The 25,688-nt window shown below is 35.3% G+C and overlaps 1 protein-coding gene across 4 annotated transcripts in view; it reads right to left on the bottom strand.

Moving 5' to 3' along the window:
- Window positions 1-25,688, bottom strand: part of LOC131686082 (aminopeptidase N) — a 39,028-nt gene that overhangs the window by 2,432 nt on the left and 10,908 nt on the right. The window contains exons 1-8 of one of the 4 annotated variants that reach the window (XM_058970223.1): window positions 15,148-15,792; window positions 13,656-13,715; window positions 12,076-12,108; window positions 4,254-4,413; window positions 3,495-3,770; window positions 1,006-1,145; window positions 291-951; window positions 27-219 (exon numbers count right to left, since the gene is read on the bottom strand). In XM_058970223.1, the coding sequence (XP_058826206.1) occupies window positions 27-219; window positions 291-951; window positions 1,006-1,145; window positions 3,495-3,770; window positions 4,254-4,413; window positions 12,076-12,108; window positions 13,656-13,701 (1,509 nt within the window). In that variant the 5' untranslated portion in view covers window positions 13,702-13,715; window positions 15,148-15,792. Of the gene's footprint in view, window positions 1-26; window positions 220-290; window positions 952-1,005; window positions 1,146-3,494; window positions 3,771-4,253; window positions 4,414-12,075; window positions 12,109-13,655; window positions 13,716-15,147; window positions 15,793-25,688 lie in introns of those variants that run through there. The other 3 variants (XM_058970222.1, XM_058970225.1, XM_058970224.1) reach the window with 3 other exon arrangements.

Below are 25,688 nucleotides of genomic sequence, written 5' to 3' on the forward strand. Positions count from 1 at the left end.
TATGAATTGTTGAAATTGTAACTTACAAAGTTTAAACACTCGTAGCTCATGTATGTCGCAAACCCTTCTTTCAGCCAAAGATCATTCCACCAACTAGGAGTCACCAGGTTTCCGAACCATTGATGGGCCAACTCATGTGCTACCACGGAAGCTACCCTTTCTTTATGACGAGCAGAGGAACTTCTGTTATTATCTTCGGGTACTAAGAACGCAGATTCTCTACAAAGAGTAAACATTTAAAACCAATAGATGTTTGTTATGAAAATGAATGAAGTTATCAACTCACGTACCGGAAAGTAATTAAACCCCAATTCTCCATCGCACTGAAGCCGAAATCAGGAACAGCTACCATATCAATCTTTTTCATGTTAAACTTCATATCAAAGTATCTCTCCAAATAAGGTAAAATTTTTACAACTAGCCTGTGAACATAGCTGGTCATTCTACCAACCTCCGGACGACTCCAAATGTTGATCTGAGGAGTGAATCCTTGCGAACGCTGAACTAACTTCAAATCAGAAACTATGAATGCAACAAGATAAGTGCTCATTCTTGGAGTTACTTCGAAATCTTCCTTCAAATAACCTGGTCTGGATATTGTAGTACGGATATGATCCGTATTCGAGAGAAACATTTTCTGTTCTGCCGAATGCACCAGTGATATTTCGAATGTTGCTTTCATATCCGGACTATCGAAGCAGGGAAAAGCACGACGAGCATCGATTGGAGAAAATTGGGTACTGGCAAACCAACTCTTTTTTCCAGTTTCCTCGTCTACAAAATATCCCTTGTAAAAACCTTGCAACGTGTCACTAAGCTTGCTTTCAAAATCAAATATTACAGTCACATTTTGTAAATTTCGGCTTCGTTCCTTTATATCGATGTTATAGGAAAGATTGTTTTTACCGTAGAATGCATCGTATGCAATATCTTGATTGTTGTGATCCAACACTAAAACAAATATGATGAGCTTACCTCTTTTAATACAACGACATTTTGTTTTACCTTGCGAAGCTAAAATCTCAATTTTATTTATATCTAGCACAATTGGCAACAGTTTTTTATCCTCCGACAAGTCTCGATGAATAGTTATGATTACGGTTCCATTATTTACCGAACGCTCGAAATTTGGTTCTATGGTCAACCTAAAATAAAACGAAGTAATATATTAATAATTTGAAGTACTATATTTTTTTGTTGCTAAGCTACCGACTTCAACGGTTCGTTTGACTAGAAGATACAGTTTGGTATAAAGTAGTCTTATCTAGATTTACATAGCACTGAATATTAGACTAAGCGCTATAAGAAGCGATTTGTCCAACAGGCAATCGTCATCTCTTAGGTTGGCGTTTCTCTACAAACGAACGCTAGCAATATGACATCATCCATTACTGTAATGTCTACATGTTATGCACTTTGGTGGCGGGTAGTTTCGACGAGTCAAAGGGTGCTGCATAAACAGCTAATTGAAAGCAATACCCATTGCACTACAAACAATTTTGTTCAAACATGGAATTTGCATTATAAAACAAAAGTTGTGCTGTCATCAGTATAGAAAACACAGAAAAATAAATTCCAAATGAAATCTCAACTTCGAATGCTACCTATGTTTGTTTTCAACGCTAACTATTTAGACTTGTAAAGAGATAGTGACCATATCTTATCACTTTGTTAATTAAAATTACACTCTGGATATTTGCAAAATATGAGTATAGAGTAAAGTTTTCAGACCATGTCGCTTAGCAACTCGATTGAAATGGTTTCGATAGCACTGAGAAGATTTAAATTAATCATATCTATAATCTAGTACCGATGCGCCTCTTGACTAAATGCCGACGTATGTACATAATGCTATACACAATTCACCAACGTAATTGATGCATGAGCAGCGATGACTGCATTCTATCCCCAGTCAGTTTTGTCTCGATGCATCAGGAAAGGGAAACGCCAAAGACAGAGCGACATAGTAAGAATTGTAGGTATTTAAACACGGCCATTGAGAAAGATTCAGAGGTATTCAAGCGGCTATCGGGAAGGGTTTTTTAATTTGTTGGCAAATTGTTTATTGAGGGCGTTAACCTGACCGGTCATTCATACGGCAAATGATTTTATTTACCGGTTTTGCTGTAGAATTTGTTTAAATCCACTTGTCCATATGAAGATTAAAACTAACGTACTTTTTTGCCATTTCATGCTTGTTTTATTGCTGTATCGATTCTGAGGAACGTACCAATCGATACTGTATAGTGAGATCGACAAAATTGTATGGCACGTCACTAATGAGATGAATAAGAGATCATCCACCCTAGATTTGCATTTCCCAGCGCAACAACGGTATATACGGAGGGTGCTTTGCGATGCAAAAAATCCTACTTTCTTGATATATGATTGTTAGTTATTAATTCAGTAATGTTGATTACATGCCGGTTGCCACCTAATGAATCGGTGGGCAAAACACCCAAAGGGAAAACGATAACATATAACCTGTTTGCGTTCTATATCGTATGAATTCCGTAGACAAAAGAGTGAAAGGTTTCACGCACAGAAAGTAAATAACGTGGATATCCGATTTTTCGTCGGGCGCCACTTTATTGGGTATTATTTAGCGCGAATTGTGATCTTATTTCGTTCTCTTGTTCAGGGCGTTGGCTCAAGTGGCAGGGTGTATATAGGGGCACTAGAATCGAATTATTGAATATTTCAAATATATTTACATGCATTTGGATATTATTTTTCTACTTTGAAATGATGTTTGCACAATCCATTGATTGTTGCTCTAATTATAAATTAAATATTATGACGCCTACCAAGTAGACTAATCATCCTACACGTTAATAAATGATAAAATTTAAATGACATGTAAATCAATACGGTAGAAAAACTACATTGCTTGAAGATTTGATTGCATATTAAGGTAAAATGATTGCACATAATTGGAGTATCAAAAACTTATGATATAACACTTTCATTCCTATGACACCACATGTCATATATTTTTCAAACATGTTGTAATAAAACCTAAAAGAAATGTATTGATTTTTCAATTAATGAAATTGTTGTAATCAACGTGTAAAATTAGAACAAGATTCGATGAAGAAAGCTTGATAAGTTGAGTGTATTTATGGAAAGATTTAATTTGGTATATATTATATGCATTCTACAATTATATGCAAGAAAATAAATGTAAAATTAGACATTTTTTTCTGTGTATCAAATATAATTAAATTGGTTCGTCGATTGGAAGTTGCTCGGCCTATGCTGGAATATAATAAAAATGGCTGACCGGGCGATACATAGAAGGAGATGCTCGGGTCAATAAACTTGCCCTAGTGCTGCATCTATTTGTTTTGTTTATTTCAAACCGAGAGATCGTCTAGTAGGGAATCAAACGATCTATTTTTGGAAACAAACTAGTGGCAGTAAATCTAGTAGATGCGTGTAACTTACGGCAGCATGACTGACGATTGTTTAATTCTTTCTGCAATCATACTTACTTGTAATGGAATGGGCTCCAGCCACTATTTCGCGTAATGATATCCTGTTCATCGATATCTGCCGTAAAACGTGCACCATCATCATCAATGTAGTCTTCATTTAGGGTATGAGTAGCACTCGCAGAATGCGTGTTAAGTCGAGGATCATGGGTACACTTTTTTGAGTTACCAACACCAGTTCGATCATGCCCATTGCTGCTTAAGGAATTGAAAATCGACCCTTTTGCGAGAGTGGAAGTGTTTCCGTTCGATTGGCCATACTCGGAAGAACAAAATCTAGAATAAATATACTAATTGTTGCAACATCATATTCCATTTGTAATCTAAGCATATTTGTTAGTAGATAAGATTGTCAAACCGATAGATTGCACATACGAACGTTAGTGTTTCCACTCGCTCGAATTTAAAACTAAACCGCTCAAAACAACAATCAATAATTTACAAAGAATCGCAGTAGCAACAAATGACAATTTGAATCGCGTGTAAATATAATACCTCCATTACCTGGATTTAGTTTAACGTTTTCCGAAAATCAATTTACTTTTCAATAATCTAAAAAAATCAATGTGAATTTAACTCTCGTACTATTTTAAGACGAATCGTAACATTTGACAAATAACTTTTAAACAGGTGCCAGCTTGCGTGGAAACCTGCACCCGATGCGTTTGTATTGTATTTAGTCACGCGGTTTCCGAAAGCTAATGAAAAAAATGAGTGGGACACTATGGTAATGTGGCTTAAAAATAGAAAATTACTCACCGTTGTTGATTAATCAATAGCACTAATAAAATTGTCGACAGTAACGTCAGCACTGTGAGTAAAAATATAGTGAAGTACCAGCACCAGGTCGGGATATACTTGCCACGCGGGGATCGGTTGATGATGTATTTTTGCCCATTTTTGGATTTCAGTTGACCTCCTAAAGTTGCCAATAAAACGATAAAATTCAATCATCAGAAAAATTCAATTATGAGACCTGCACTGAAACAAATCACACGTTTGGAAAACAAACTGCTTCTGGGCTTAAGGGGAGGGCGATCGTATAAAAATGCGAGATATCAGTGTGAGTATTTTAGACGTCAGATATCTCAATTTTATGCCGTGGTACATCGAAATCAGATTTTTTTTTATATGTATCCAAACTAGTACTCAAATTAGCACCAGTTAGAAAAAAATTCCATTTTTTTACTGGGGGCGGGCAAAGCGTAGTTGGTAAATTGATTGCCTTACACGCAGCTCACCTGAGTTCGAATCCCAACCCCGCACATAGGGTTAAAGATTTTTCTAACCCGAAGAGGCGAGTGACATTAAGGTTAAAACCTCTATAATCGAAATTTAAAAAAAATATAAATCACTGTCAGGACTGCTGACACTGTAAGACACCTACACATTAGCACAGTTTTCAAGCAACGAAAAAAGTGCAAGATATGTGGACATGAGCTGTTTAAATATTATCCAGTACAACATAATTAAAAACTAATCAAGCGCATCATCATCATCGCATCATTTAATTCAACAGCTAACAAGAGGGATATCATCTGCCCTGGTAAATGGTAATAACATCTGCTTGGTCTTATGCAGATTTCATTCATGGCAAATAAACACTGCAATATCGCTTGTTCGAAGCATTTCTATCAAAGCGTGGACTTTACTCTTGGCCTAAAATCAACTGCACAACACAAAACCGATTAACTTTTCATTGCACTCTTGTAAATACTAAAAAGACATACAACCCTTAAAAACAAATAATGTAGTAAATTTACGCTTGCGATAACATGACATCATCTCAATAAACACAAATACGTGGCCGGTATCAGCGAAGACTTCGTCATAAGCACTGACCTTCCCCACGACATGGAGTGCACCTCTAGACCTAGAGTGTGCAAAAATGTGTTTATCAAGGAATGTGCCGTTTTTGAAATTCGCATCAATGAATCATAACTAAATTTGCTTAATTTTCAATGTATTGCATTGAGTCGTGCTGTTGGACGAGAAAAATAATCGTCATGCGAACTAGAATGTAATAGCAAATTTTCCCTAATAGACTAATACTAAAATCTCGACCGACAGCGGCGAAAGGGCCCTTCTTCTCTTCTTTACACTCCAGTGATGAATTAATAAGTACAAATGCGAAATTGATAAACACCATAGCTATGGGCCGTTCTGTCCAGCGAGCGGGAATGTATCTCATGAATGAGATCGTTAATAATAGCTTCCTTATTGCCTACAATAAAAACTGATATGCATTTACAGCTGTACAACTTTCGAAGAGGGTGAAAGCATAACGATTTGGATGCGTAATCGAAACTGTCGTGTTCTGATATTACGGAGACGAGTGACTACAGTTAACCTACATTTTGCTCTGTCGTAAACAATCCACTAAAAGAATTGTTAAAAATTCGAAAATATATTTAACTAAACGAAGCAATGAATCGTTTATGACCGAAGAGAAAGAAAATGATAGAAGGAAACACAGATAGGTGTGCTTTGAGCGAAATGATATCACCGTCATTTTTCATATTGTTCATTGGAGACGCACGAAGTGTTTCATGTTTACCTAAGGCATCCGAACCCATGACACACAGAGGCTAGCACATGTCGTACTGCCACAATAATGTGCTACTGGAAGCTAACTCTTGCAAAATAAATTGCATATCCGAATATCAATACGGCGGCAAAGTTCTATTTTTAAAAAGCGGATCATACAATGCACGTATTTAAAATAGATCCCGACAAAGAATGCGGAGTAGGTGAACAAGTTGCTTGAGGCTATGCCGAAAATGTTTTCCCATACACAGATTTAAGCGTATAATGTGTTGGGTCTATTTTGACTCTACTTTTATTGTTAGCCTACTCGTTTGCAATCATTCGCCACAGAAGTGGCTGCCATCTTTGTTCGACGTATTGACTCAATTGGAAACGTGAAAATATAGGCGTTCTTAAAAGCTAAACAGTGACATCAATAACAATATATTATGCATTACATCGACTATAAGACGAGTAATGAACGAAATAATAGGACATCCTTGTTTGGGTTAAAATAGGCCAATCACCATACTATATTCACAATTTAGGAGGAAGAAAACTGTACACCCAATTTCAATATGCTGCATCGAACCGTAGACTTTTTGGAATAATCCACCTACCTGTTGATAAAATTGTTAACTCAGCCCTTATTGAATGAATTATTTTGACGAAATGTTGAAAGACGCACAATCTAACAAAAATGAATGTGGTAGGCACGTAGTTTGCTATTTAGAAGGAAGAAACAAGTTCGGCTACATTCGTTATTAGTATTCTATTGTTATAAATGAAAACAATAACCAAGTTTTGTATAAGAATATATACTCCTTAAATTTATTTTTCCACTACGATACCATTAAAAAAATATTCTCAAATGCATTACTTTTCATTTCAGGCAGACCAACTATAATTTAGCGGGATGGAAAATAATTCTTGAGGTAGGTGCAATACTCACTGGCATCGTCTGTATAACGTAAGCTGTTTTTACAACCTTGCGCTCTTGTGTTTGCCATGTTGCCCATATAGATGCTTCTTATTTAAAAAATAGGGTGTTAATTAGAATATCACGTCGCACACGTCACACTGCACTACTGTAGCGAAATGAATTCAGAAAAATGATGTCATCGGACCAACCGTGAATGTGTGCTTGTATGTTATTGTTGAGATTAAACATTATTGATTGCCGTATGTTGATACAATTTCAGTTCGAATAATATATGAATTCCTTACCAATGAAAAAAATGTTTTATTATTTTTCTTTGCCGTTGCACTATTCGGACAAGTAGAGCTTATATGCAACAACATAGTGCATCAGTTCGTCTGATCATTTAAATAGGCGGAATCATAAATATTCTAACCACACGGTGGCTCAAATTACGGAAAAATGTTTGCGGTCTGTTCTATTCAACCATGTCAATGAAATTAATACTCTCAACCAAACGATTGCATCAATATGTTTGGCTTCTGGTTAGGCGGGTCAGCTAGCTAGCAAACTATCGAAAGCAATAAAGACTGTTCCTCATTTTTGTTTCTCTTCATTTTCACGTATACAATCGCTCTGATCGTACATGTGTATAGTTTTGTTAGTTCGCTTCGAAAGATTTACTTGCTGCTAAAACAGCAGCTGATTAGTAATGGTACGCGGTTAGTTTTTATTTTTTGTTATAAACAAATAAAATCTGAGAATATTTGTACTAACGATAAGCTTTATGATAACTGCTGGCTATGCAAAGCCCGCAACTATTGATCAAGTTTAAAACTTCATCATGTCCACCGTAACTCCAGTCCAGTGATTCTCAACCTGGGGTCCGCGGACCCCTAGGGGGGCTGCGGGGTCGTTACTAGAAGTCCGCGAAGAAAAATATTTTTTCCGAGTGTAAAGTCTTGTTTCTTAACTAACTGAAAATAACATATTGATAGCATACAAAATCGATGTTTATCCGTGGAGGTTCGCAGCAACTCAGAGTGATTTCTCCCTTGTCCGTAGTATGAAAAAGGTTGAGATCCGCTAACTTATACCAAAGATAAACTGACGACATTTTATTTCAAATACATCTCCGAAGAATTGACTTCAAACCTTCAAAAAGAATTTACTTAATTACAGTAACTGTTTTAGATGAACTTTGTTCTTGACTCTCGTAATCTTGAAAATTCAGAAATTGATTCACAATTTTATTTTTTACCTGATGTGGCGTTTAAAGAGTAAGCCGCTGAGTTCTAGCGTCTCGTATATTAGTACCCCACCCAGGATTTCCCGTGTTAGTATATCATAGCGTTAGGTTTGCAATTATATTGTACGCTGAGAATCAGTTCTGAAGTAGAAATAGGTGGCAAAAGTTTCGCATAGCAACCTTGGAGCCAAAGTTTTTTGTTTCATATTATTTCAATTTTATCTCATCCAATCGACAATGTGTCCCTAAACTTATCAGTGTACAAACATAGGTTTTTGTTCTGTTTTTTTTTTCAAGTGACCAAGAAAAATATTTACCCAAGGAGAATTCGTACCAGTTATGGAAAATGAGCTCATTTTGTATACCTGATGACCTAATCCATTCAGATATATTCAGAAAATAAACACTCCACAAGAGATAAAAACTGATAAAACACTATGCAAAATGATATAGTTGCTCGCACTTCCCAAGATAACTACGCAAACAACTCGTCATAAAATTTCAAAGTACAGCTAACACAGCTGTATAACGGACGGATTGGTTGATATGGATGAACACAGCACGTGTAAACAGGAAAGCGTTGTAGTCATGAATTTACACAGTCAACTTTCCGTCACTGCAAAAGCAACATAGTATATAAATATGCTCATAATACTTAATCATCAACAATTTAAGAATGATTGTTTCACTTATGCGGACCTAATATAGGTGGTGTGTTATAATATTATGTTCGAACAATTTTACCTTGCAATGGTTTTGTTTCTTGCTTTTGCTGAAAAGCTCGTGGTTGTGAAATCTACCAGAAGGTTTCAGATTTATTATCTTTCGCCTGATAAACACACGGGGGTAAAACGCGCACCTGCGTCAGTGACTAGTTCTAATAGTTGCAATATAGGGTACACGAGCCCTAATTCATCTCATTAGTCAGGATGTCACACTATTTTGAGTGCAACTCGGTTTACAGTTATGGGAATTCGCTAAAATAGGTATCAGCAGCCTTGCTTCGTTTCTAAGAAACAGTAACATAAAAAATCTGGTTTGAAAAATGTAAATTACTCGAGTTTGAGCGGAAGAAAACCATTTGACCTAATGCGTTGAATAGAGATAGCAGACACTGCTCTAACTAATATATTCAAATGGGTGGGATGAATACAGGAGCTAAGATAAATTAGGGCACAGTAAGCCTAAAGGATGCTTTTATATTTTTTTTTCAATCGCGATTTTTTATGGTTGTTGACATATCAACTTAATTTTTGGGATGATCAATCAAACATGACTTTTCGACTTTTTTTATTAGAGGCTTTAACCTCTAATAAGGTTCTTTTTTGGAAAAATCTCTAACTCTATGTGCGGGGTTGGGAATCGAGCCCAGGTGAGCTGCGCACAAGGCAATCGATTCACCAACTACGCTATGTCCGTCCCCCAATGCTGCCAATTAAAAAGAAAAAAAATAATGTTGTTACACAAGATTTGAAAGACCTTTTGTCTAAATAAGTTGTGACAAGTCAAACAGCCGTTGCAACCATCGATTTATTGAAGACGATGTTCGATAGACGAGTCTTATCGGAAAATGGTAATGTCGATTGGCTGCCTCGTTCTTAGAATTTTCTGCATAGTGCTAACAAACAGCAAGCAACTGATGAGTAACAGGCAAACATTGAATGCGTTATTCACGAAATTTCCGCAGTTTTGCTCGAAAAGATGACCAAAATCAGACCGAACGAAAGTAATTTTCAAAACATAGTCACGGTGGACGTTCATCTGAAACCACTACAAAATATTAAATCGTAGAGTAAATTCTACCAGAACACACGTACATCAATGGTTGTCAACGGTTTTTACGCATTTTATTTCAATTTAAAAAAAAAACTTATCTTGTGTGGCGAATTATATTAAGTGTGATATGATATTCATATGACTATAATGTTGCGATTAGGTTGTGGATTTCTATAAACCATTAATCGATTGAAGAAAACCTATCTTGAAGGTATTGTCAACAATTTAGTTTCTGTATTACAATTTTCTTACTGTTGGAAAAGCCATTAAATTAAATGATTTGCTAATTGTAGGGGACTATCCCCGGTAGTGGGTTGGGTTTTGTTTTTTGTCCATAAAATTTGTTTCGATCATTTGTATGCTAAACTCTATATACCGTTCGAAAGGTGTGTCAAATGCCTAACTATCCGCTTAAGAAAGTATATTTATTCAATTTGAAACAAAAAGTTATGAGCAATTTTCTCAGGAGTAACGACTAACTTGACTAAGAAAAAATTTATGTTCCCGGTTGTGGTCCACCTAACAAAAATTTACAAGAATGCACAAGTATGATGCAGAAAATTATAAAAATACGGTTTAGGAAATTTTAAAATTTTTCTGAGCATCTAGTACGCAAATATAAGATATTAGATAAATCATCCATATCTACATCTTTTACAATAGAATCCTTACGAAATAGAAGCATCTTGGGAATTTGGTAGCCATTTTTTCGTTTAGGTGCCTTACCGTGTATTTACAAATACCCAAAACAGTGAACTTTTTTAGGAATTTTGTTCGGATATCTGAGTAAGTTTTTCAAACTTATACAATAATGTTTACATTGAAAAACATGACTTGTTCAATGAAAGCTATTTAGTGACTAAATGAAATTTTTGCTATGAATAATTAACCAACACGACATAGCACGTTAAATCCTGACGTAGTAGCCAGCTTCAAGCCCTTACTAGTTTATGCACAAATATTTCCTCTGAACTGTCAACATCTTTTTATTTCTTTCTTATTTCTCTACAAGCATGTGCCATCGCCTTCATCTAAAGGGTGAACCTTTCGAACGGCGAGGTATGAAATGTAATCTGATCGGCTGAAAATCGTGGGAAGCACAAACATTAATATAGCTCATTAGTCCCGTCAAGCGACGAATGGAACGAGTTTATGTTCCTGCGCATAAAAGCTGGAAATAATATTGGCACTTTTTGTAAACAAAAAAAAAACAAATTCACAGGAAGAAATACCTCATCTTATGTTCATAACGACAATAAATATTCTGTGCTCATTCCATTGGAAATGAATTGTAGGAGTTATGATTTGTATTCAATATATTAAACGAATACAAAACCTAAATACTTAAGTTCTTTAGTCTATCGTTTCATATGATGCGCATTGTCCAACTATACATATTTTATTCGATTACAACGATACCAACTCAGTAAAAATTATACTTTAGCACTACGGTCTGAATCTTCACATTGCGAGGGGGCGTTGGAACAGGTTTTACGGAGACAGATGTCGATTTCATTGCATAGAAACCTGCTGCGACAATATCACTAGGTTAAACACAAATCGCTTATAGTAGGTCTTGTTCTTGCGATAAAGGAATATAAAACACTAATCTATAGAAGTATTGAATGATGGAAGAAAAATTGATGTTAAAATTAAATATAACGTACACAATTATAATATAGTAAGATGTTTAAAAAATGTTAATAATATAGTCTCTATTTTTAAACGGCTCAACGACTACATAATTGAAAAAAATACTATATAATATATAAAATAAATTCTTAAAATCGGATTGCACCAAGGTTAAATATTTAACGATCATTTATTGTAAAGTGTAGTTCGCATGCGTATGAAATAACGAAGGTCGACATTTTTCTATGACAATCTGAAGTCAATCACGAGTCCTACAAGCAACATGCTAAACAACTGCCCACAGATTTTAAAAGCGCCGAATAATCAGCGAAGCGATCAATAACCCGTCGATCTTGAAAATGGCATGTCATTTCGTGTGCAACGGAATCATAATCAGATCGGAGATATTCAAAGCACCGATTGAATCTTGACGCCATCAAAGGGAAAGGTATGCAAGAAGCGAGACGTAACTCAATTACCTTCTTCTTCCATAACCGGCTCCAATTCATCATCTTCGCGGTTGGTCAGTTAATTTGTTTTTTGTTTTACATTTTTTGTCGAAAGTGTAAGACGAAAAAGCGGAGTAAATTGTCCGAGAAAGGCATTCCACGTCATGTCCATCGCAGTTGTTGATCCAGTTAAGCATTTTAGGAAGAAGAGTAAACAAAAATTATTTAAATTTGCCGTCAGTTTGTTGTAAACCTTGTTACTTGCTGTTCTCAAGCAAATTTTGCTTCGTTTACTGTTTTATTATAGTAATTTACTCATTTATCGTATTACTCAAAATTTATTGCATGCAAGTTAAAATAGGTCCCAGTAATCTCATCCGGAAAGCGGATCAGAATTCGAGCTGGTTTCTGCTAGGGCACCGGTTGGCTTTTCTATATATTGCGATGTAATTTGCGATATTTTCTATATATTGCGATGTAATTAGCAATTTAGTGAGACGGTCAAAAAAACGAAATATATCAATATGATAAAAACTAGAAACTACAAGATGTAAGGAATGAAGTGTAAACCCTAGCTTGTGTCGCCCCTTATAGGTCAATTCTCGTTTTCAGATAGTGCTATCATTCTCTTAATATTCATCCTAGCACTGGAAAAAAAACCTAAATATATTTATGAAAACTACAAATCTAAAATAATATCAGAGCACCACAACTTAAGAACATGTTGATAGTTTTACGAAATGTATACCAATCTCGGAAGCAATCCGAAATTATAGTAAAATAATTACAAAACCAAAGTTTTGTTTTCTTGTTCTAAATATTTCCCATTCTTGTATACAAGTTGAACTCGATGTGTTCAAACAAGCAGAAATTTATTTAGTTATTTATTTATTCATTCATCTTTGACGTAAAATGCCACACAATTTCATTTGACGAGTCCGAATGAGCTTGTAAAGAATTACGATAGCGAAATATGAAATATGTGATCTTTGTAAACTACATTTTTCATTTGCGAGAAATAAACTTAATCACTAAGTTAAATAATGCTAAGAGAAATAGAGATGTATATTACTTCAACTTTTAAGTATTTCTTACCAGCAGGGTGTGAATTCCCAGATGTCTTGACAAGTCGCAAAACTGTACACAACTATGAATCAAACACATGGTTTAAACTTGGAGAAAATTAAAACGCTAGAGTTAAGAACTATTTCATTGGAATGAGCTATTCGAAACGCAAACTGCCACAGCGCTCACGACTGGTCGATAAATTTGACATTGAAAATGCTGACTACTGCTGATAAGAATACAAAACACCGTAATAAAATAATGTTTGTTATCTATAACGTTATTGATCATTCGTTGGAGCATTTTTGAATTGGTGTCGATTTGAACCGATATGAAGACGTATACTAAACGAAGTAGTACTAAATATTGTAATCTGTTTGCTGACCAGTGCTATTTCGTTTTCACATTCTGTAGTTGAGTTCTTATCTAGAGCTTAGTTTAACTAAAGAGTTAATACATTGTCCGCCGATCTATAATATGAGGTATTTTAAGGGTAAACCTGATGTGTTCAAATGACAAATCACTGTTTTTGTTATATTACATACCTTCATTTATGTATCCAGAAGTATCCATCTCGTGGTGTTGCTTCATTTTTTTGTTACACACTGTAATAAAAAATAGACAACATATATAATATTTCTCAAAGAATATTTGTAGAGACAGTTTCAGTTATATTGATTCCATATCAGAGAACCACACCATATCATATCCATTACCAAGCAAACGACATAAATATACAGAATTACTTAAGGAGCTATGAGTTTTTTGCATTGAATAAATCATTTCTTTTATCAGTTTACATACTATGAAATATTATATTTTAAGAACATATATTCGAAACCTTTTGAAGAAATTGATAAAATTTCAGCTGTTGATTTCAAGCTCCGCGTTCAAACAGAATCGTCGAACTCAATGTTGAGGACCTACTTAAAAATTTGAGAAAAAAAATCATAATCCTATATTAGCTGTAATCGGAAGCGTTTTTTACACGCAAAACTTTACAGCCCAAGCATCGTTTAAGCCTCAGATTTTTTTTGGTTTAATAGCTTATTAAATTATCTAATCATTCTCTTTGTGTCATTTGAATAGTAAATGTTTTTTGATCCAATTAAAGACGATTTTTTGGGGCTCAGATTGAATTTTGAGTTATTGAAAAAGGAGTATGCTAGAAGACTCTTTTTGAATTTTTCATTTAGATTAACATATGATACTGCACTTCATCATTTTTTTGCATTTACATGCATTTCAAGAAGGGATTTTCGCACACAACTAAAACTGTTTTTCAGGTCAGGGGCGGGAATAGCGTAGTTGGTAAATCGATAGCCTTGTACGCCACAGCTCACCTGGGTTTGATTCCCAACCCCACACATAGGGTTAGAAATTTTTGACCCTACGGTTAAAACTTCTATAAAAAAAATTAAAAAAAATGCAGTTCAAAACTGTGTTTTGCAATAGACAAAAAGCCTCATATTTGCCATCCCGTTTTCGAAAAAAATGAGATTGCGTAAAAACATGATAGAAAACCGCTACCCTCCTATCCCGAAAAACGAAAATATTTTTAACTTGAATTGGGCTGCAGATAAAAATAATTTTATTGTTAAAGATTTTCTTACTAAATCTCACTAACTCACTTTTCGATATTTTGGTGGCAAATCTCATTCTTTGAGTTCTACTCGATTGTAAGAAATCAATTATAAATCCCAAAAGCTTGAAAATGCACCCTGGTCATGATATGAACCAACAAAGCTTTAATTTGCATAAGATAATTTAAATGTGTTACGAACGCTGTATTAAATTCTAAATATAATTTACTAAAGTCTCGCGGTTTAACTAGACGGCAATTTTCATTTTCCTTCTGTGATATCATGACAAAAAAAATGGAAACATCGTTACAAACACAGCTAGTTATTCGATATTGACACGATATGCGCCAGTTAGGTTCGCTTGGTTATTCTCTTACAACATCCAAGGGCAGAAAACTGAACGTACTCCAGTAACCCAAAAAAGCCAAAACTGTAAGTTGCAGTGTCGACCTACCTTGAGGAATGGTGCTTGTGTGCGCTTAATCTAGCTTCAATTCAAGTTGACCTGTCGGATCTATTCGGTCACCGCACATCAAAATAAAGGCTAAGGTCGTCCAGTATTTTCTCTACTGTTTTCGCGGACTTATTATTTCCTGTTAACTCACAACTGTATTTCCTCATAAACGCAATGTGCAGCGTTAATAGTTTTCATCTGATGGAAGACAGTTATTTTACTGTTGCGGGTTTAATAACGAGCGTGGCACATTTTGTCAGGACCCAGCTAAATCACATAGGAGCTCTCTCATTCTATTCATATTAACACATATGGCACTAAGATATCACAATCTGGATTATATCGACTTTCTGCAATCAACCAGTAACACGATATGAGTGCTGAACTTAGTAATTCACCCTATTACTATAGCATATTCAACAGTCAAAAAGAAGGTTCCAAATACATCACTGATCACATGTAAAATTAGAATATGGCTAATCCTTTGTCGATTCGTTCTTTCACACAAAACGCACCTCAAATGTTTTTTTTTACTCGATGGTTAATTTGAATTATCACACGCAACGTTCAATCAGGAAGAAAATCTACCGGTACTCTGTAGCATCCTTGCTATCCGCGGTCTCTGCTGCGACTGTTTAGCTGAAGTTGGCACAATCTACTGCATGGTTTGAATCAAATGAGAAGTCGCGAGAGTGTTCAATCGAGGGCATATCGTGATACCGTGAAGCGAGGTGTCTTTGCACCAATTGCAATAGTCGATACAGTCGTAATGCGATGGTCGACTTATTTACTGAAATGCTCTTTATTTATGCCTTTTACAAACAAGCAGGAAAACATTAAAAGAGATTCTGGCATCTGTTTGCCGACGTACTAATTAATCGAATGTAGTGTCCCAACCAGCGATTGCACTCAAATGAAAAAAGAACTAATCACAATAATGATCAAAAAGCACATCTTAACACTCCTATTTTGATATTGGTGAATACAAACAAAACATACAATATAATAGGTATTTACGAATGTTTTGTATATGCTTTTATTAATAAAATAAAAAGTACACCAGAGAACATGTTCAACGATTTTATGCTCAACTCAATTTAACTCGCTTTTACAGTACATTGAATGCGAATGAAACGTACCTCGGAGAGCGAATTGTTTACACTGAAGAAAAAGAGAACAGAGAACGATCTGAATCATATTAAACTCCGGTGTACCGAGCGAACCAGACGGAAATTTGAACCTTTCTCTGACTCTCACGTGTTTCCCAAGGACTATGATCTCACTTTCCTAGACATTACTGTACCTTCGAAATGAAATAAGGTAGCTACTGTATATTGACTATCCAGGTCTGGCAATATAAGAGGTGAGGCACTGATATCATCAGTTCCATCATCGTTTGAACGAATCTCACCCAGAAAGAATTCTTTGCACCACGGCGTACTAAAGAGAATATGCACGCAACAGATAAGATTTATGCATTAGCATGCTGGTGCAAAGACCGGATAAAGAAGGAGGTGATGGGTAAAAAACACTGTTTCCGATCGCTTGAACAAGTCAGCTTTAAATAACTTCGATGTGTCTCGTATGCTCCGCTTCAATGTACTGCTATTATTTAGCGCATTTGTAACTTTGACTGGATATTACGCATTACCACTCAAATAGCTTACCTATTGTTGCCATACCAATAGCTAATATTTTGTACCGCAAGATTCTTAGATTTTCATGTGGGAAGGTGTTATGTTTGGTTGCCTGTGATCATACATCCGCATGTTACACTGCTAAAAATTCGTAAATTTTATGCGCTAAGCGAACATTAGAAATTTGTTCATATGAATTTAAACACATACATTTCTGGTGTACACTCAGCAAATAGAATTTACGTTTGAATTTTTAACAATATTACATGCGGATGTATGATCACAGACAAACAAACATTTAAACCTTTTTTAACATAAATGTGAAGTCAATATTTTTTATGCTGATTTATGTAAACATTGGAGCTAACCTAATCTGATGATTTGTATGAATCGCACGATTATCTGTCAACCTGCGCCTTTATGTATATACTGTAAGCATTCTAACTAAAAAACTTTAAAGATAGAAATGCTCAAAAAGTGACAAGATTTGTATGATAATCGATATAGATTAATGTTTGATTTCTTGTTAAGTTTACCAATTATAATGAAGCGCAACCGAAAAATGCTATATGTTTGCAATTTTCAAACTGTAGCTGTAATTTGTTTATTCGTTCAGAAGCATTTGAACAAGTAAAATGCGAATGAAGCGAAAAAAAGTGTGCGACGTACGAACGAACGACGAATTGTCGAACATTTCTCTCTCGCTGGATCCCACATACTGTTATGGATACCAGTGCGCATAAACCAAGTGACATTTTTATGGTATAGATTTATTTCGAAGTTCTGTTATGTCTGCTCTTGGCCTTTAAGCCTCATTCGTTGAAGGCACGATGAATCACAATACTGAAATATCCATTTCGCTGACTCAAAGCAATGAGGCAGATGTTTTGACGGGCAAACTAGTCGTTTTACAACAATTGTAAGTTTTTTAATTCTTCAGAAAAGACAAGTATGTCTAACTAGTATCAAAATTTGATTTATATTTATTTATATTTATATATTTATATTATTGAATGGTTTAGTCCAGTGTTCGAATCACTCGCAAAATTTTGCAAGCCATTTATCAAACAACATATTCCTGTCTAGTAGGTATGTAACAAATTTTTCCAACAGTCCAAAATTAGGGTCGACTTATAGTGGTATTGTTTTACACCCAAGTTTGAATGAGTGTAGCACCAACTATAACGGTGTAGGTCCACGTCAACAACGAAAATGCCATTAGATTTTGCTCTGAAAATCTACAATGAGAATTCACAGAATTCTTCTAGTTCATTTAAGATTTATGCAGAAACGTGCCTTTTGGAGGTTATACACTAAAAGTCATTTGATAAAAAATAACAAAACCCTTGTCTTGTTTTGCTTGTTAGTTGATTGCAGTAGAAAAAGAAAAAGTGTAACTATTTTTTACAATTATGCGAGATTATCAAACGATAAATATCGAAAATTATTTTTGATTTTGATTCAAGACGCACCTCATACCAAAAAGACAGTGAAACTTAGGTGCGCGTCATACTAAAAGACATCAAGGTAGAGACAACACCTACAGTTTGGGAACAACGGTTAAGCCTGAGGTCAGTATACAAACAATAGACATTCAACTAAGCATTAAAATCGCTTGTGGTAGCTACTCCGTTATTTACCAGGTGTTTTATTTAAAATCCATTACTCTGAAAGTCAGTTGCAATTGAGTGATACATTTTGTTTGATTATATTTTATAAGATCCACCTTCAATTGTTGACAATCTGATAAGACACATATTCACTTAAAAAATTCTATACCCAAAAAAAACTACTACGGCTAATTTGGTGCATGTGTTGTCAAAACAGTTACATTTCCCTGTATTTACTCCATCATGTTAAATAACGCGTGCCGCTATTTCAATTGAACTTTTCTTTCTAAAATCTTCGAACCCCAAATGAGTCATAAGCTATCCGATGATATATTTCGCACCAATTGGAAGAGAAGGTGGGTCGGTAGATCGGTGTTTATTGGATCAATCAAACATTCTGTAAATGTTTCTGATTTTTTCATCTCTTACTATAACATACGTGTATATGAGATAAATAAAGCCTGCACCATGCGCCAATAGAAACATATCCAATTTCTTCTCTGCTGTATACATCGTAGTTTTTCTCTATTATTCACAAACAACAGATGTTTCCGTTTCCCTGAGCCGTAAAAGAAATCAGTCTGCACGGAATATTTTGTCGCAATCATTGGCTATTCATTCTGTTATTGAAGAGTAGGGTTTGTGATTATGGTATAGATTCTAGAGGAGATGGCAAAGGGAGACCAATGGGGGTTTACAACTACACCTTCAGTTAAGCTCAAAATCCAAAAAAAAAATGAAAGATGCTGACATTATTTGGACTTGACATTTATTTAGCTTAGCAAGGTTTGTATTCGGAAAGTATTGTGCCAGAATGAAAATTTTCAAAATTCAGATCGATAGGCAACCTTGATAACAAATCGGCATCGCTAGTCGAGGAATTTGAGTTTCGAACTCGCGGCGTAATTATCATGGTAGAAATACTTTACTACCAGATATACAATAAATCTAGCTTAGCCGTAGTTGAACTTCGTGATTTACCGAATGAGTGAGTTACTTAAGCCGCTAGTGTACTACGTGAAATATTTGAAAACGAATTTTTTTTCGATAAACATTTCTCGAATGTTCAGCAAGTTTATATAGAAATAGACCAATGTTTAACGGAATATCGACTGATTTCATTAACTGCAAGCAATGTACTAGATGGATTTGGGTTACAGGCAAAATTAAATTTGGTTGAAATACGTCTTTCGAAGAAATAACGATTTAGTTATGGCGATTTCGCTTGAACCTGAAACTGAGTCAGGTTCTAATCCCAACCGCTGTCAGTTCATACATTTTGACAGTTGGGGTTAGGAACTGACTCAGTTTCGCCCCAAACAAAAACCACATTAGTGTTTACAACAAAATAATGTATGCATGTATATTTAGACAAACATGAAAATAAAAGATGCCACATAATACGAAGCAGTGTTTCGAAACATAGAAAACAAACATTAGCAGTCTAGCGCATGCTAGCACATACAATTAAAAAACCTTGTAAAATGGGTAGGATCTAATTTTATGAATTACTCGTCATGTACAGTTCTCTTAGTCATCTATAATTATCACCCGATTTTCAAAGATATAACCAAACCTACACGAATACACTGCGCGTGAATTTTGGAAAACCTGCCTGAACAAACACGGATCATTTTCTAATGCCGAAAAATCTACCACCGACTGACGCAAAGCCACATCATCATGTTTATGTTTATTATAGCTTTAGCCGCAGAAATTGAACATCTTGTCATGGATTTCAGTAATTCACACCGTAAGCGTAACTCGAATGGATCAAACGTTTATTTTAGAACAACACGTGTCACTACGGCTGTTTGTGTTCGAAAATAGCAATGGAATCGATCCGGCCTATCTCAACATTGAAAACACAATCTATCATTGCTTGAGCGTTATTTTATTCCAAAACACGCGTGCCTGGCCCAAAGAAAACGAAGTATCGTTCAAATATTAACAGACATCACAAAAATACTCGATATTTTGTCTGATATGATGGTCACATTATTAGCGTTTTGAGTTCAGAATTGGCAGACAGACTCAATTGGTTTTTAGAATAGGAAGTTCGTCTGTGATGTGGCATATAATTTCTTTTTCACTTCCGATAGTATAATACATACGTGAGTAGAGATCTCTTCAGTGGCGTTCTCGGAACGATTCCAAACCTCAACAAATCCGCCAATGGGTGATCAGGCCATTTTACGTCGTGAGTGAGGCGCTATCAAATTATGACTCAGAGAACATCCGTGGCAATCAGGGTGATAGGTTAATTTTCCTTTAAGCAATAGAAGGTCTTATACTGTTAGAATTGATATTAACGTGATATGGAGGCAGGTTGGTTGATAGAATGATGACCTCAGTACATGACTTGCGCTTTGCGCTGTATACGGAAACTGAATTGAGCTAACACCTACTAAAATTTGTGAATGAAATTATATCATGTATGTGCATAAATATAAAGACATATTTTTTCTGTAAATCGCTGTCAGTCAATGAGAAGTAGAATGGTCCACACACACGCACGCACACAAATAGGCACAGATTGTAAACTAACTGCGCAAACACTGCCAAAATGGCTAGAACGTTGCGTTATCAATATGATGAACAAATTCATTAGAAATTCTTTTTTTTCTGAATCAATAATACGCAATGCACATATTTTTGAGATCTAAAAAAATATGTTTCTGCCAATTTTCACATAAACATAATTCGTAAACAATATAGTGTTACTAGTGTTTCACCCCCTCTTGTAGACGAAATGACGCTACGAAGGTGACCCATATCTCTACTGCTGGTATCGATTTTCTTGTACCCACGATGAGCAAACGTGTGAAGCTCAATCAGTAACAGAATCGCAGACAAACCGGCACCAAAGATTTTTATTCTGGGTCAGTGTGGTTCGGTATGTTTTGATTTACTGAAGACTGCATTCGGCCTGATAGGCCAATGTTCCGGCCATGCCATCAGAATACAAACGGTGACGATTTAAAATTATTAAACAAAAATCATAACATAGATATGAAAATTTAGACGAATACATGAATTCGTTGAAGAAGACGATAAATAAATTTCGAACAATTTAAAAAAATTGAAATCGGTTGAAAGCTTTTGCGGCAATCCTAGTCACCGCAACAACGTTTTTAGAAGAACATGATTTCAAGACAATTACGTTTAAAATTTCAACTACACACCCCGCCCCCGTAATGGAGCAAGATAAAAAAAATAGTCGGATAGCCTGCGGTCATTCTGGTGGCATGCCCAGCGCCCTGAAGCACTTATATTCATATTGTAGTTCAAATATAATAGTTTTCGGAATATTCTCAGTGCATGAAAATCGCCAACTAATGAAGTCATAAGAATATCTCCATAATCCACCTAGCAGACAACCCCGTCAATTCATCCGCGCTTAAAATTTTTTTAATGTTAAATTATTATACTCATGCTTTGAGAATTTTAAATCTCAATCCGACAACTGGTTCCGGAGATATAGATCGTCAAAATTAAGCCATTAAACCTTTTTTATGAAACATATGGATATACGACGGTCGTAGTGCTTTATTCCTAGGTTACCATAAATCCAAGTCGGTTCGAATACCGCTTTTCGGGTGTAATTTTCATTTCCAGATCGCATAAACCAATATCTTCATTTTTACTGTATACAGTTTTATTGTAGCATGCTTGAAATTGTGCAACCACTTCTCGACTGGGATCTATGAGTGTATATGGTGAGAATAGCTAAAATTTGTAATAAATGTAAGGTCTATTATTTCGTATTATATGTGAGTTATCTTAAATTTTATCTAAAGGATTACTTGATAACTGAGTTGACATATGATAGTAATTCTTTATTTGCTTCAATTTCCATCACAATTTTGTTATGCGAAAATATACGCTTGATCGTTTTCAAATTTTGAAGTTGTACATAACAGATTACTGTTCGATCAAGCAATTTTTGCTGCCAAAATTGATCTTTACAGATGAGGTTCACTTTGGGCAAAATGGCTATGTAAACAAACAAAACTATGTGTTCAGTGAGCTACCGGAGAAGGTTCAAAACACACGACTGGATTCTATAAAGTGACTGTGTGGTGCGGTTTGTACGCAAATAGCATCTTGGGCCTATTTTTCGTCAAAAATGATGTTGGAACATCAACGTCACTGTCGAACGACATCGGGACATGATTGAGGACTGGTGGTTTCCCAGTATTGTCACACTTTTAGAAGACCTTTGGTTTCAACAACATGGAATGCTACGTCTCTCGTCCACACTGACAAACTGTAAACAACTGATGGACTAGAAGCTAGGATATTTCTTCATTCGTTCTCGAAAAATTGAACCTACTGAAAGAGATTCGAAGGGCTCAGTGCAAGAACGACCCAAGTCAAAAATAACAAAAGTGGGATAATCACAAATTATTGTACGTTATTGAATTTTCGAAGAATATTTCGAATGCTGAACAATATTTTTATTCAAATAAATCCCTTCAAATTAAATCTTTTGGGAAGACGTCGGTGTCATTGTCATAATAACATACAATAATTTGTGATTAACCCACTTTTGATGTTTTTTGACTTGAGCCCTTCTTGCCACTGAGCTGCAACGTAGTCGCGGTGCACGGATATCTGCAACATTTGTCTGAAATTCTTTTAATATATTAAAGTGCATGCGATAATAAAAAACCAAAAGTTATTTGCCAATGATTGTTGGTGTTTTATTTCGATTAAAAAAATCACCTCTCCCTTAGAAATACTGGTAATAATTATCTGTTTAACAAATCGTCGCTGTTGTGCTATCTTATGACAATCGCCATTTAGGGGTAAACTGAGTTAGATAGGCAACATTACTAATATGAAAATTCTCTACAAAATGGCGTTTTCAGAATTTTGAAATTTTGCTTGGTTAGCGAAAAAAGTGATGAGAAATTGTCAGTTTTTTGCGTTAAATCACTGTATCTTGGGATTCGCTTAAGTAATGTAGAAGTTTAGATGTTTTTATATGTAAAAATGTCTGAAGAAAACAATGGCATAATAATTTTTAAAATAAAAATACATGTATTGCGAAAAATATGCAGTTTTACTTTTAAATTGGCAATATTTCATGTTTGGCAACACTGTAATTAAAAATTACTATCTTTTTCTAGATTGCTTGCTCAATTTCCTTCAAAATGCGTCTCATCGATTGTTTCTAGGCCGAATAAAGCCGAAGATATTAATAAAAGTTAATAATTGATGCTTTTTTTCTATGGAAAATTTTCCATGCACAATTATGACACGCCATACAAATTTTGCCATCAATACACACCTACGACACGTGTGAGTGCGACTTTTGTTTACATTTATAGTGAAAACTCACAACATAGTCAACCGAGCTTCGTGATATTTGAGAGTTTAATACACAATAGATTGAAGCATTAATTGTCTTCTTTGAATAGTTTTTACCATTTATAATTTTCAAGATATTCAATCTCAAACTTTAAAAATCGTTTTTCTCGAAATGTGCTAAATAGCGCTTGTCATAAGATAGCACAACAGCGACGAAATATGTTAATAATAATGCAGATGTGCAAACAACACATTAACTACGCCAGTTTATTCAATTCATCCAACATATACCGTGATCGCAATTGAATTGACTCTATCTATCGTGAAAGAATTTGCTGACTATAAGTATAGGGAGAAATGCGTCACACGCAAAACAAACGTTTTTATGAATGGATGAAAAAAAGCCAAAACAAATAAACACGTGGCGCGTTTACGATTTCTCTCCAGCATCTAGAATGAACTTTCGGTATAACGTATAGCACTATACAGTTGCTTCTAGTACAAGGCATTACGAAACAGTGGCCAGATGGTCACAGTATCGTTACGTGTGGTCGCTGAATGACCAACCATCTTCCGGACCGCTTGGGTTGCATATGTGCATCTTTAGAGATGGAAACAGAGGATGTATGATATGCGTAAAATTGCATTTTATGTTGCACTATGTGGTGACTACCCTTTATGTTTGCCGACAACTCAAATGGTTGATGTGTGGAAAATTTGAGGAATCTTCATCTTACATTTGATTAAATTGAAATTTTGATGATCGTTCGCGGCAATAAATAGAATCACACAAGAAAGCTTACATACAACCATTTGTAAGATGCAGGTTGCATATATCTAGGCTGCTCGATTCAAGCTTTCACTTGTGCTCGTATGAGTTTCTAATGGCATGAAATTATTATTATTTTCGTCAACAAGTAGAGGTCGAAAAAAAACAAAACTTGGTGTGAAACTGTATTCAGTCTATTGTTGTTATAGGGAGACCCCTGTTTCAAAATAGATTTATTTGAGAAAATCTCTCTTTCCCATAGTCTTTCGATTTCTGCTTCAGAGTTAATGAGTATTCCAGATTGAGCTGAAAATAAAAGCCAAAGTTCGACTTAATACATGTGGATCTATTAGGAACCCGTTATTTTTCGCAGCCGGTCTGTCTGAAGTACTTCAGGGAAATCATACTCAAATGCTTCTGCTTCTACTCGTTTCATGAATGAACTATGTATCTCTGTGTAGCAAACCGTCATCGATCCGCTTTAATAGATAGTACCTAAGATCAGAAAACACCGCCATCACCATCAAAACGTATGATTTGCTGCTACATCAAACCACATCGAAATCGACGTATGTAACCCCGCTTTTATATGACAGAGAAATCGGTAACGGAAGATGGCTAATTACTTTGCTCATAATTCAACACGATTGCATAGATATGCACGCGTCGTTTACTACGTATGGCAAGAAAAATCAGGTCATTTGTCACATTTCAAGTGGCGCAAGGTGCTTCTGTTGCAAGCATAAGGCAAAGGATGTCCCTGCAGGAGTAAATAAACAGAGAGCAAAGATATGGAAGTCAAACATGTGCAAGATGTGTAGCTTTTCTTCGTTGTAGCATAGAAGTTTTCTTTCACCAGGGTGTCGGTGGTGTCATTTTCCACTTTCTTTAGACACTTGACTAACGATTCCATTACACATACATTTTAGATGAAATGTTTTATTTTACGGTTCCTTATTGTTGAATAAACAAACTTATCAGAACGTAGCCAAACGGAAGAAAAACATACAATTATTAAATACTATGAACTTACGAAGTTGCTTTCATTATTTTATTTTTCTTATAAAATGCTGCTTGAACCTTGTAAAATCTCACTGGGACCCGCTCAGCTTGATAAATGTAGAAAATGTCTGTGATTCTGCAACCCTTTGATTTTTTGGACCCAAACGTTTAATATGATTTTAGAGAAAATAAAACCTTTGTGGGTAG

Source organism: Topomyia yanbarensis, chromosome 2 (assembly GCF_030247195.1).
Source record: "Topomyia yanbarensis strain Yona2022 chromosome 2, ASM3024719v1, whole genome shotgun sequence".
In the NCBI taxonomy this organism is placed as follows: domain Eukaryota; kingdom Metazoa; phylum Arthropoda; class Insecta; order Diptera; family Culicidae; genus Topomyia; species Topomyia yanbarensis.